Here is a 12702-nt window from a genome sequence, read left to right on the forward strand (position 1 = left end):
TCTCTTAAAGTGACTAAAATTCAAAAAACCCAGTAGAGTTGACATCGACAGTCCTGGTTTCGCTTTTGCTCTTATGCATTGCGCCATTTAGTCCCTTTTCCTAGCACATTGCCCTCATACAATTTGCGAAACACAGAGATTAGAAGGTTGTGAGGAGTTTATATGCTCTTCTTGCAGTTTTTTTTTCTCGAAAAAAGAGGCAGACCAATTAACATACATGTAATTAGGCACTGTCAAATCTAACTAGTTTAGATTTTTTTTCTTTTTACACTTCTTTTGAATGCCATTGTTGCATGGTTTAAAACCGATGAAAATCTATAATTAAATAGTTACGTAAAAGTCGTCTTTTTCAAAACTAATATCGTCAATATAAGCTTTGAAATTCATTCCAAATATTTCGAATAACACAAAAATCGGATGATCGATGATTAATTAGAAATCCTATTGATGTTCGAAGATAAATAAGTATAGCCTATTATAGATACTGTTTATGGCCCTCAAAAGAAAAGAAATCGCGTAACCTATTGGCCCATGAATGAATGTTTGGTTACATGACCACTAAAAATACATTAAATCGATGAAATTATAAGAAAATTCTATTTTTGCAAATGTCGTTAAAAACAACAACAAAAAATATAATATATCGGTATGATCATGTGTGGGCGATGAAGCAACTGGTAGATGAAAATAAGAACCGAAAACTACTTTTTTGTTTTGAAAAAAAGCTCTATACAATCCTGACACGAGTCTATCATAATCAAAATCAAACTCAAATATTTTGTGAAATAGAATCGGACCTGATATGCATTTCGCTTCACAGAAATACATGTGCAGAGAATTGTTTTCATTTTAGTTTCTTAAGAACGGCAAGTACCAGTTAAAATGGTTTTATGTTTATTTATAAAAAATCATGTCATCATTCAAATTGTATCCTTACAGGGCTGTGTTGGATGACCAAATTTTTTCGTCGGAAACCCCCCTCAGATAATTATAATTGTCTTGACTATTCATACATTACGGACATTTAAATGTCCTTATGTTTTGTCTGCATTTATTGCTCCATGTATAAATCAACGCATGAGCATTAGTAAATGAGGCTTTTTACAAAAGAAGGATATGGATAAAGTAAGTTAATTTTGTTAACAATTTTAATGTCAGTGACAACTGATAAATCATTTTAAATATTAAATAATTATACATGTACTTATAACGTCAGTGAATATGCATTGCTGCAATCTCTTTTGAACAGTTTATATGTAAAGTAAAACTCAGGTATAGCTAAGTCGTAGGGACCAATGAATTTACTTTGTTATATCCGTAATTCGTTATATCCGTATAACAAATTCCTGGTAATAATACATATAATTATGGCGAAATTACTATATACATTTTTTTTCTTTCAACAGATGATAATTTTTGCTAATTGAGGCTTACAATGAAAGTACATTACTTTCATCTTTTTGATAATCGGATTAGGAATTGAAAAAATTATATTAAAATAAATCCATTCAAACTAATACGTTAAATAGTAGTGCAAAATTTTAAACTGTAAAGATATTCGTTATAAAAGTGTCAAATGTCTTTATTATTCACCTCTATCGGACCCAAAATCAGTTCCCTATATTCGTCAATTCATTAAATCCGATTTCGTTATAACCGTACAATTTTGCAAATATTTGTTAAGAATTTTACCGGGGACGAGTTTTACTGTAAATAAATACCCCCCCCCCCCCAAAAAAAAAAAAAAAAGTTTGATCTAAAAAGAATTTTACAATTTGGAGTCAGAAAAGTGTCTTGTATCACATGACGTTGATTTTGACGACAATGCAATAGTTATAACTATTTCTTAACCAACCATACATCCTGATTTCAAGACACTTTAATTAGAATCAAATTGTAAACTTGTTTTAAAATCATTTAAATTTTAAAATCAACTGTAACATTTTAAAGAATGATGTAACATTTAAAAAAATCTAATGTATAAGAAAAAATAATTTGTCTTCGATATTTGAGCACCGTAGAATGTAATATACAATAAGTGGTAATCAATTTACTTATTAATTCCCCTTCAATACTGTTACTGCATTCAGTTCATTTTTCAATATGCACTGAAAAAAGGTAAAAACACTGAATATGAGTACATTGCTACCGTCATTCTATTCTTCTCCTTGCTGAATCATCTTTTGTTAAAGATCTAAATATCAAGGTACGGTAATGAATCGCTCATTAATTACGATTGTATCAGTATTGAATTATGCATAAAATACTTTAAATATTGTTAAGAGACACCCAATACCTTACTATCATCAACAGCGTGTTAATCATGCACTTCATAAGATCAATTTGTAGATACAACTCAAGGTAAATCTGTGTATGAATTACGACAGCATCAAAGGAAACATACAATGATTCGATTTGACATATTTTATTGTTTGCCGGTGTGTAAAAGTATTCTGCACAAGATCCTTAAAACTGAAAAAAGCCCTTTTCTACATAATTAGTGCTAACTCAAAGTGATATTCAATATAAATAAAAACGTGTTAAAGGTCAACAGATAGTTATACATATTTAATGGTTTAAATTATAACCGTAGATATATGGGCAAATATATTAGAAAAAAAGTGTTTGTAGCCTAATAAAGACATTAGACATAATTATTTGATATGTCAAAATCGACCGAATGTCTTTAAGGAAGGAGTCTTTTCACGTTGTTTTGCCGTAAATGGGTCTCCATACATATTGAGGTCGTAAAATAATAATTGTTTATATCTATTATTTGAGAATTTAAGATATGATATTCACTCCAAGTTACAATAGGCTAGTTGTTATTAAGTAAAATTTAATTTATCTGTCGAGGTTTCATTAAAATTTTACGACATTGCGTAACTAAATTGTCGAACGTCAAATGTAAACAAGGTATGGAACAACCTAAGAAAAAGGGTCGTTTTGCGTCCAAAAAACAAATAAAACGAACCGAAATCGTACGTCAATCTCAGTTAACACGATGGGGTGGCAAACAGGGCGAGGAGTTGGTAAATTCAACAAGTGCGCAGAGCTTTCAAGACGACTTCATCGCAGACGATATCCTCTCCACGCCCGAGGTAGTTTATAGCGAAAATGTAAGTGTCATATATAAAGTGAAATATATATGTTTATTCATAGTTATTGTGGAAGTTAATTTTAAAAAAAAAGAGTATGTTTTATAATAATATAAGGCCTAACCCTATTTTAACGTCTGCTGCAGTTTGTCTGTCAACTATGTCGTGCTGTGAACGGGGTATGGCAGACGATTGTATAGTCGTAATGACAAATATTTGTATTTTCATATTAAGTGGAAGAAAAACAAATTTGAAAGAAAAAAATGAAACTTAATTTAAAGAAAGTATCAATTATTGGCTTTGCTTTCAAATTAGATTGTCTTAACAGTATCTGCATTAAGTGTAACTGATGACGCTGGAGAAAAACTACGGCAACCCGTTAGCTGTATAAATTATGAATATTATTCAACTCTTTTAAAAACCGTGCATACTATACTGTTTTTCTATTATTTTTCAAATTATTTATCCAATTATTGATTTTTTTTCTGATGGCACAAAAGTATTTTATTTTTAAATTATTTGATCAATATTCATAACTTTAAATAAATGCAGGTACTGCTTTCATATAAGTCAAAAATTTAAGTCAAAAGGATCGAATGCTTTGAATTTAAATAAATGCACTATATCATATTTGCTTTTATATCCGTTTTGTTCTCTCTCTCTCCCTCCCTCTCTCTCTCTCTCTCTCTCTCTCTCTCTCTCTCTCTCTCTCTCTCTCTCTCTCTGGATATATATATTAATTTTTTTAATAGAATTATTTGAAATAGACGAGGGAGTGCCCAAGACTTGAAACTGAATGGAGATGTGGTCGAAGGATAGTGGAACTGGGAGTTCTAGCAGATGCTTTGTCTGCTTGCAAGAAATGTGGTCTGCCACTGCAGCTGTCACATTGTACGGGCATCACAACACATGGTCTCTCAGCAATGCTGAAGATACCCTGTTCAAATACAGTATGCAAATATTTGAATACCATACTAACAGGGAAAAGACATGATGATCGTGTTTGGGATGTAAACAGAAAGTTGGCTGCAGGTAATTTAAAAATAAATATTTAAAAAGCTATATATATTTAAATTCATGCATTATAACGTTTTACATGTAAACATTTATGGAAATTAATTTGTTAATTAAATAACCTTTTAAGTTTAAATGATATATTTAAATATTGTAATTAAACATATTATTAAAAATAAGGGTGAATCTTTAAATTTCTTTAAACATGTACTTCATATACACATTTTGTAATATTGTACTACATGTATATATTCATTTCAAGTCCTAACATTGCAAAAAATTGTATTATTCTTCTACATAGCTGTCCAGCACACAGGGGTTGGATACACACAGATTAATAGCATACTGGCAGAACTTAATATCCCCCCAATCAGCAAAACTCTTTTGTACACCAGACAAGAAGAAGTTGGACAGGCCACAGAATCAGTAGCTTCATCTTCAATAAATGATGCTCTGCAAGAGGAAGTAGAAGCAACCACAAAGTACGGATGTATATTTTTGAATTATTTCCTTGTTTGTGAAAAGAGAAATCATTTGGTATTTATCAATTTCAAATGTCACAACTCCCTAATTTTTTTAAGTTTATGATAATGTATTATGTGATTTTTTTTATTCATCTCAGAAACAAACAGTCTACTTCAATTACAGTCAGTGTGGATGGCGCGTGGCAAAAAAGAGGGAGCGGTCGTTCCTATGACAGTTTAACTGGTACATGTGAAATAAATTTCTGAAAGTGTTTCCTTAATTCTTCACAGATGCATCTATCTTCATTAAAATATTTTTTTTTAATAGAAACGATTCTCTCTTTCTTTAATGTGTGTCTGAAATGAACAAGCTTAATTATATTGAAATACATGTATTGTAGGTCACTGCTCTATGATAGGAAGCCAAACAGGCAAAATTGTTTGATACAGTGTAAGGAACAAATTTTGCAGACAATGTGACAATGCTACCGAAAGAAATCAGCTTCCCCCTCCACATAACTGCAAAAGAAATTGGACCGGTATTTATGATTCATTAAATAGTGCTATTTTCTTAAGTATTTTAATAGCTCAGGGGTGGATCAAGAATTTTTTTCTGGGGAAGAGGGGGTGTCAAACCATTTCACTTTAATATATCAGTCAACTCATTGTTCTTATAAATCGTTTAATTGTATTTTTTTATCTTTTCAAATTCCAGGGGAGGTCTGTAACACCCACCCCCCCCCCCCCTTCCCCCTTCTAAATCCGCATATAAGCTGTTTTATATGCATTATGGATTGTTGTTTTTGGATTTTTGGATTGTTTAATTACTTTATCAATGAAAATAGATGTCCGGGCTGTATCGATAAATATATATTAGCCTTAGGAATATATTTAGATCTCCTGGCTGGAAATGTGATATACTAACTGTACTTAAGGAGCAACTATGAATTTTCATTTGTATTTTTTTTTTTGTGCGCATATAGGAAGTTCCAAATCAATGGAGCCAGACATGGTAGTAGATCTCATTGGTAAAGCAGTACAGAAGGGAGTGCAAATAGAAGGGCTGGTTGCAGATGATGATACAACTGTGATGTCTCGAGTTCATGGCATATGTCCTAATATCCAGAAGATGTCTGACAAAAACCACATCAAGAAAAACATATCAAACTCTCTTTATAATCTTCAAAAAGTACACAAAAATTTGTCTTCAAAAGTAATCAAATACATCCAGAAATGTTTTAATTACATGATCTCTCAGAATCAAGCGAATCCAGATGGAATTGAAAAGGGCCTTTCAGCATTATCTCTGCATCCATTTGGCAACCACATTGAATGCAGTGAAGTCTGGTGCCATCACAAAAGAAATCCTACTACCTCAAAATATTCCTCTCTTCCTTATGGTAAGCCCTTGAAAGGTGAAGTCCTCCAGCAAGATCTAGAAAATACCTTCCATAAACTGAAGAAGCACTCCAGTAAGCTGGCAAACCTTGGAAGCACACAAGCGAATGAAAGTTTCAACAAGTCGGTAGCTTCTAAAGCGCCAAAGTCTAGACTCTTTAGCAGGTCCATTGGGTATAGAGTAGCTGCTAGTGTTGCCCAGAAGAACATGGGAGAAAGCTACTTGATACAGGTATTTATATCTGTGGTTATAATTTGACAATTATGAATAAGAAATAAAAAAGTTAATTCTAAACTGCATGCTATTTTCAGACTTTCATAAATACATGTATATTAATGATAGATAATCAAGCTAATTAATATACTTGATTTATTACAAAATTTCCATTTTGGTGTTCTATGTAGATAAATTTTGATGATTTTTTGATAGGTCAATAAGCGTCTAGGACTCTCTCCTGGTACATACACAAGAAGACTTGCTGCTCAGAAAGATTTAGCTGCTCGGAGGAAGAGAGCATTAGCTGTCACTTCTAAAGCCAAGAAGAGGAGATTACATCTTCGAGCCAAAAGGTCTGTTATTTCAAACATGTACCCTTATATAATGTCAAAAAGTTACCCTTTTGATTTTAGCTCCATGGGCTGGATCAAACTTATACCACAGGACACAAAAACTATTATGACTTGTAGTAATATAACAAGTAATTGACCTCTATCGCTCTTTTTTTAATTCATTATCTGCCATTAATAGAGAGCTCTAATTTTGTCACTCAAAAATGAAGTCAAATCGAATTCAAATTATGTATGTGCATATTTTATTTGAAGAAATCAAACAGCAGCGTCGCGGGAGACAAGGGAACCAGTGAACTATTGTCCCCAGGTTGCACTTAATGACAACGAAGAATCCCTTGCCACAGGAGTAGAAATTCCTCCACCTATAACAAGACCAGCACCTGAGCCAGCAGAATTCTCAAAGGAAAATAACCCTTTCATATATTTTTACCTTGAATCAACAGGACTAGGTATGTACGTGTATGTATGAAAGTAATATTTACAGAAGAATTTTAATATCCACTCTCTCTCTCTCTCTCTTCCCTCTCTCTTTCATCTCCATCTCTTGCTCTCACCAGTCTCTCTCTCTCTCTCTCTCTCTCTCTCTCTCTCTCTCTCTCTCTCTCTCACAGAGCTCTTTCTCTCTAGCATCTATATACATGTAAATATAATGGTTTGCAAGGAGCAGTAGTATAAAAATCTCTCTCTCTCTCTCTCATCTCCAGTCTCTCTTTCTCTCTTATCTCCGGTCTCTGTCTCTCAGATCTCTCTCTCTCTATCATTTCCGGTCTCTGTCTCTCTGTCTCTCAGAGCTCTCTCTCTCTCTCTCTCTCTCTCTCTCTCTCTCTCTCTCTCTCTCTATCATCTCCATATATATATAGTTTGCAAGGAGCAGTGGTATAAACATATTTTACTTTCCAATTCATTTTACTTCACAGCAAGAAACTCTCACATAACACAGATAGCAGCAGTTTGTGGCAATGAGAAGTTTTCACAGTATGTGATGCCAAAAGTTCCCATGACATCAAAGGCAGCAGAAGTCACAGGAATAGATGTCATCAATGGAAAGATGTACTGCCATGGAAATAAAGTGAATGCTGTAAAATTGTCTGCAGCTGCTGATGCTTTGCTAAATTTTTTTATGAAGTTTCAATCAAAAGTTGTGTTAATAGGTCATAACATTAAGTCATTTGATTGTCATTTACTTTTAAATGCCTTAGAATCTTGCTCCAAAACTGATGCTTTTTTACACTGTATTGCAGGATTTGTTGACACCAGGCTCTTGTTCAAAATTTTTAATCCAAACTTGAAATCGTTTTCTCAGAAAAGTCTTTTTGAACAATTTGTATTTTCCAATTATAATGCTCATGATGCACTTGAAGATGTTTTGGCTCTTAGAACACTTGTTCAAACTGTTGACATAGATGTGGCTAGTGTCCAGTTTTTATCTGCATCATTCACATTTTCGAATGCCTTAGGAAATTATTTGTATTGTTTACAGATTCAGCAAAACTTGCCCTCTCTTGGACATCTAGTTGACGAGAGAGTAATCACTAAAAACATGGCTAACAAAATTGCAGGTAGTGGTCTAAATTTAAAATTTTTACAGCTTGCCTACTCGAGAAACCCAAGTGAAGGTATTCTTAATCTTTTCTCTGAACCAATAGTGAGTAACAGAGTACGAGTGACAAAATCACAGAAAGTGATTGCTTCATTAAACAAATACTTTGCTTCAAATGTTGAAAGTTAAGTGTAAATGCATACTGGTAATTAAATATAGTCATGTGCAATATATGTATATGCATAAACATAGACATTAAGTATATAACTGTGATCTTATATGTACCGTAAGTTGAAAAATTGATATAGTCAGTAAAACACTTTTATAGCAAATATTCTTATATATGATGAATTGACTCTTACAGTGAAGTGATTTTCATTCTCCATGACTGTATAATATGTTGTAAACTTGTTGTATATAACGAATTTCACTTCTGATAAAGTAAAATCACCCATCCCTGACACTTTGTTATAACTGTGTTTTACTAGACATGCAATTGCACAAATTGACTTGGATTCATCTTTTTTGTAGAAATTGTGATTACATTGTACCTTTGTACTTTAGAGTTTTATGATTTTTATGTACAAATTAATTGATGTGCATTTTGCTATGATTTTGATTTTGAATAATTTATGAAAAAAAATATCAGCTGTTGAACTTGCATATAGGGTACCCCTATTGTACGGATAAATCCTCCTACAGTTTTCAAGATAGGAAGTTATATTCTTTTGCAGATCAATTGTATATTAATATTATAATAATATCAGAGGTGTGCAAATTGCTAGAATTCTGATTTCTGATGATTTATGAAAGCATTTTACCAGCTGTTGAACTTGGTTATTTTTTGGCAAAAATATATCATAACAAGTACCCAATATTTCTGGATGTATAGGTTGTGTTCATTAATTCATGGTTGACAAATGGATTATTGATACTGTTCACACTAAAGAAAACCAGGTTTGTTGTCACATTGACAGCTTTTCACTTGTTAATGTGTGGTATAAAATAGGTTTTATGGCTTTGAATAAGAACGATAGTATCACTGAGGCAGAGAAAGATTAATTATACCCATTCTAATTTTTTTTTATAAATTTACAATTTTAAATGAAATTATATTATATGCATTTATGCCATAATCAACAAATTTCAGAAAGAAAATTACAGATAATTATTATATGTAGCATTAGTCTTCTAATGATTAATGAAATGCTTGCAACTCATTGTACAAGGAATGTAATTCTTTTTAGATGTTATATTGAAGAAAATTTGGATGGAATATGTACTTGAATTGTCTATATTTCTCTTCCACATGCTATATGCACTTTTCCCGAAAAACTGTTATAATCAGTACTATATGACTGTGTAGACATGTCAGCAGGTTGATATTTCATACTGTTGATATTAAAAAAAAATGTTGTTGAAAACATTTACCGGTATATATTTAAGTAAAATGTGTTCGATTTTCTTTATTCAAAAGGAGGAAATTCGGGTTTAAGATCCTATGTATTAGCACAAGGACCACTATAGGTATAGATAGAAATTGACTTATACATGTATGACTGTGCGAAACTTAACTGAAAAAAAAACTCCAACAAAGGTTGACATTCAAGGGATGTTTAAAACGTCAATGGTTTGCAAAGGAGTGGTCAACGTTCTAGCTGTGTAAAGAAGGGAGGAAATTCGGGTTATAAATTCTACCTATTAAATGGTCAATTTTATTTTTGCTTTAACTATATGGCCTTTATCTCATACAAATCGACAAAACTGGTACTTAGAAATGAAGATTTCAATATGAAATGATCATTTTTTAAACGAGAAACTATTGAGATTTTGCGTAATATAATGGAATTTCTGTGTAAAGATAGAGGAAATTCAGGTAAAAGATCCCCCTCCCCCGCCTTATTTAATTGTCAATTTTATTTTATATATGGTGTAGCACTTGACTCATACAACTGAGCAAAACTACAGCTAAAAAAGAAATTTCCAATATAGGTTGACATTTTAAGAGATGTTAAAATCATTGATTTGCAAAGGAGTGGTCATGCAATTTTCTATGTAAAGAAAGAGGAAATTCGGGTTAAAATTTCTCTGTTCTCAAATGGTCAATTATATTTTCCTTTTGCGATAGCTTTTTTCTCATATCATGCTACGGAACTATAACAAAGAAAAGAAATTCTCATTATAGGATGATAACAATAAAAGAGGCTCAAAACATTGAGAATTTGCGAAATTTAATGGATTTTCTGTATAAATATTAAGGAAATTCGGGTAAAAAATTACCATTCATTATAAGGTTATTTTTTTTTATTTGGTATAACACTAGGCTCATATGACTGGGCAAACGTGAAACTGAGAAAAGAAATTTCCAATATAGGTTGACATTTTAAGAGATGTTGAAATCATTGATTTGCAAAGGAGTGGTCATGCAATTTGTAAAGAAAGAGGAAATTCAGGTTAAAATTTCTCTGTTCTCAAACGGTCAATTTTATTTTCCTTTTGCGATAGCTTTTTTCTCATATCATGCTACGGAACTATAACAAAGAAAAACAATTCTTATTATAGGATGATAATAATAAAAGATGTTCAATACATTAATATTTTGCAAAACTGAGTTAAATTTTTTGGTAAAGTCTGAGGAAATTCGGATTTGATTATTTTGAAAACTTGTAATGTATTTCCTTTTTTCTTTACTGTTTTGAAATATTTTGACCTTACAATTTTAGATCCCTAGTAAGTTTGGAAATTTTCTGTCTTAGGATTTTTCTGGTGTATCAAAGTCTTAGAAAGGTTCTTATAATGGTTAATGAACGTAAATTATTGTCTATTTTAAGATGTTGACTTTGAGTGACCTTGACACCGATATAAGGCGGTCGATTTTTATAACTTTTTTTTAATTTTGAAAGAGAGTGTTCTAAAATGCATGTATACGAATTTTCATAATATTCTTATTATTTGAAGTATGAAAAGACTCCTTCCTTAAGAATAACTTTACACTGAAATATTTTCTGCTATATCAATGTAGTTATCTCCCAATAACAGAGCATAGGTGTCTACAACATGTAACTTTTATATTCTAACAATAGCATTAAACAATTCACTTCTCAGAACGTTTTTCGAACATAAGAAAAACAGAAATGGTAGCTTTCTTCTTTTCCACAAGAGCATAAAGGACTATCGATAATCTTACATCTGAATAGATCTATATTTAAAACACAATTACAGTACCGATCAGACCCAACCTAACACCACGGTAAACCCCAACTAAACTCTGGGTTTACTTTTCGGGTTTACTTTGGGTTCTCGGGGTTTACTTTGGGTTTACTTGGAAATTGCTTTTTTGGTCAACTGTACACACTGAAGTGTGAAACAGACCCGTAATTTATCTTACAATCCTAATGTCTGTAATTCCTGCCCGTTGTGTATTCCAAATACACAGTTAGCGTCTGTTTTCAAGAATGTACTTCTGATCGCAGTTTACTCTCTGTGTCCACTCTCGGTTTACTTTGGGTTTACTCTGGATTTACTCTGGATCCACTCTAGTAAACCCGAAGTAAACCCAGAAAGTAAACCCAGGGTTTAGTTTGGGTTTACTTTATGTTAGGTTGGGTCTGACCAGTATACTATATGTCGTAATTCTGTATGAATTACATTCAAAAAGCGTTTACCTAATAAAAATAGATGGACGTGAGGTTGTAGTAAAGGGGAAACTGTTCTTAAACGTGCTTGAAGATGGAACATTTCTATGAGTAATGCATTCCATATACCAATGAATCTTGGTAGTAAATATGATTTGTAAATAAACGTAGTGTATAACAGATATAAAATTTTATGATCGACAACAGTTGCTAATCAATGTTAGAACTTAGAGTGCTCGATTGAGCAAGATCATTTTCTATATAGTTGTAATAATTTGCTATCGCTACTTTTTCCATTTTGATTACTTTATTGCGATGTTTTTTTCTTTTAATATTTATTTAAATGAAATATATTTTTGGTATTGTGCGCCCTGTCTCTCATACGGTTACGTAAACGAATTGTTTTACGAAGTGCCGAGTCGAACGAAAGCTTATCTTAAGGTCGTATTGTTATTTTTTTTTTTGGTGGGGTGCATTTTTTTTTACCTGATTTAAAAAAGTGTAGAAAATTTTGTTCTGCATTATCTACATGTATATCCCTCGCTTCATTAATAAACAAATTCTAATCCGTGTTTAGGATAGGATTATTCACTGTATCAAAATCTACGCTTTTGTATAATCGTATTTCCGTTCATATGATCTGTTTTGAATGACATTTGACTTGAGATGAGTGTATGTGTCTTTATGATCGCTGGTAGTGTGTTATTCGTCTATTATCCCAAAATCTAAAACATTGATGTGCAAGTCGTCGCTTACTAGAATAGGGTCCAGACGATTGTACTTGTATTGAGTGATTCTCTTAGCCTCGCGATTGGTGTGTTTTAAAGAATATATAACAAGGAGTTCATTAACTACATGCATGTGTGTGTTTGGAAGATTAAGAATTATTGCGTTTAGATCACCCAGAATTATAACTTAATCGGACAACATACAATTTAATAACAAAATGCCAAAGTATTATCTATCATAAAACTGAAATTATA

General features: G+C 32.1%; 1 protein-coding gene across 1 annotated transcript; it reads left to right on the forward strand.

Annotated features, from left to right (window-relative positions):
• The first annotated feature begins 2419 nt into the window (after positions 1 to 2419).
• On the forward strand, positions 2420 to 9519 carry LOC105330979 (uncharacterized). The gene is made up of 9 exons (XM_066071888.1): positions 2420 to 3119; positions 3866 to 4130; positions 4414 to 4594; positions 4735 to 4820; positions 4978 to 5115; positions 5560 to 6206; positions 6405 to 6544; positions 6797 to 6993; positions 7462 to 9519. The coding sequence occupies exons 6-9, from the start codon at positions 5574 to 5576 to the stop codon at positions 8271 to 8273; spliced, it is 1782 nt and encodes a 593-aa protein (XP_065927960.1). The 5' UTR covers positions 2420 to 3119; positions 3866 to 4130; positions 4414 to 4594; positions 4735 to 4820; positions 4978 to 5115; positions 5560 to 5573; the 3' UTR covers positions 8274 to 9519.
• The last annotated feature ends 3183 nt before the right edge of the window (positions 9520 to 12702 follow it).

This window comes from Magallana gigas, chromosome 9, assembly GCF_963853765.1.
Source record: "Magallana gigas chromosome 9, xbMagGiga1.1, whole genome shotgun sequence".
NCBI classification, from domain to species: Eukaryota; Metazoa; Mollusca; class Bivalvia; order Ostreida; family Ostreidae; genus Magallana; species Magallana gigas.

Bases quoted from the DNA above. Each gene is read 5' to 3' on its own strand.
- LOC105330979 (XM_066071888.1), top strand. From the start codon at position 5,574: ATGGAGCCAGACATGGTAGTAGATCTCATTGGTAAAGCAGTACAGAAG. The intron at 6,545-6,796 runs GTCTGTTATTTC...TTTTATTTGAAG, and splicing joins TTACATCTTCGAGCCAAAAG to AAATCAAACAGCAGCGTCGC. The intron at 6,994-7,461 runs GTATGTACGTGT...TTTACTTCACAG, and splicing joins CCTTGAATCAACAGGACTAG to CAAGAAACTCTCACATAACA.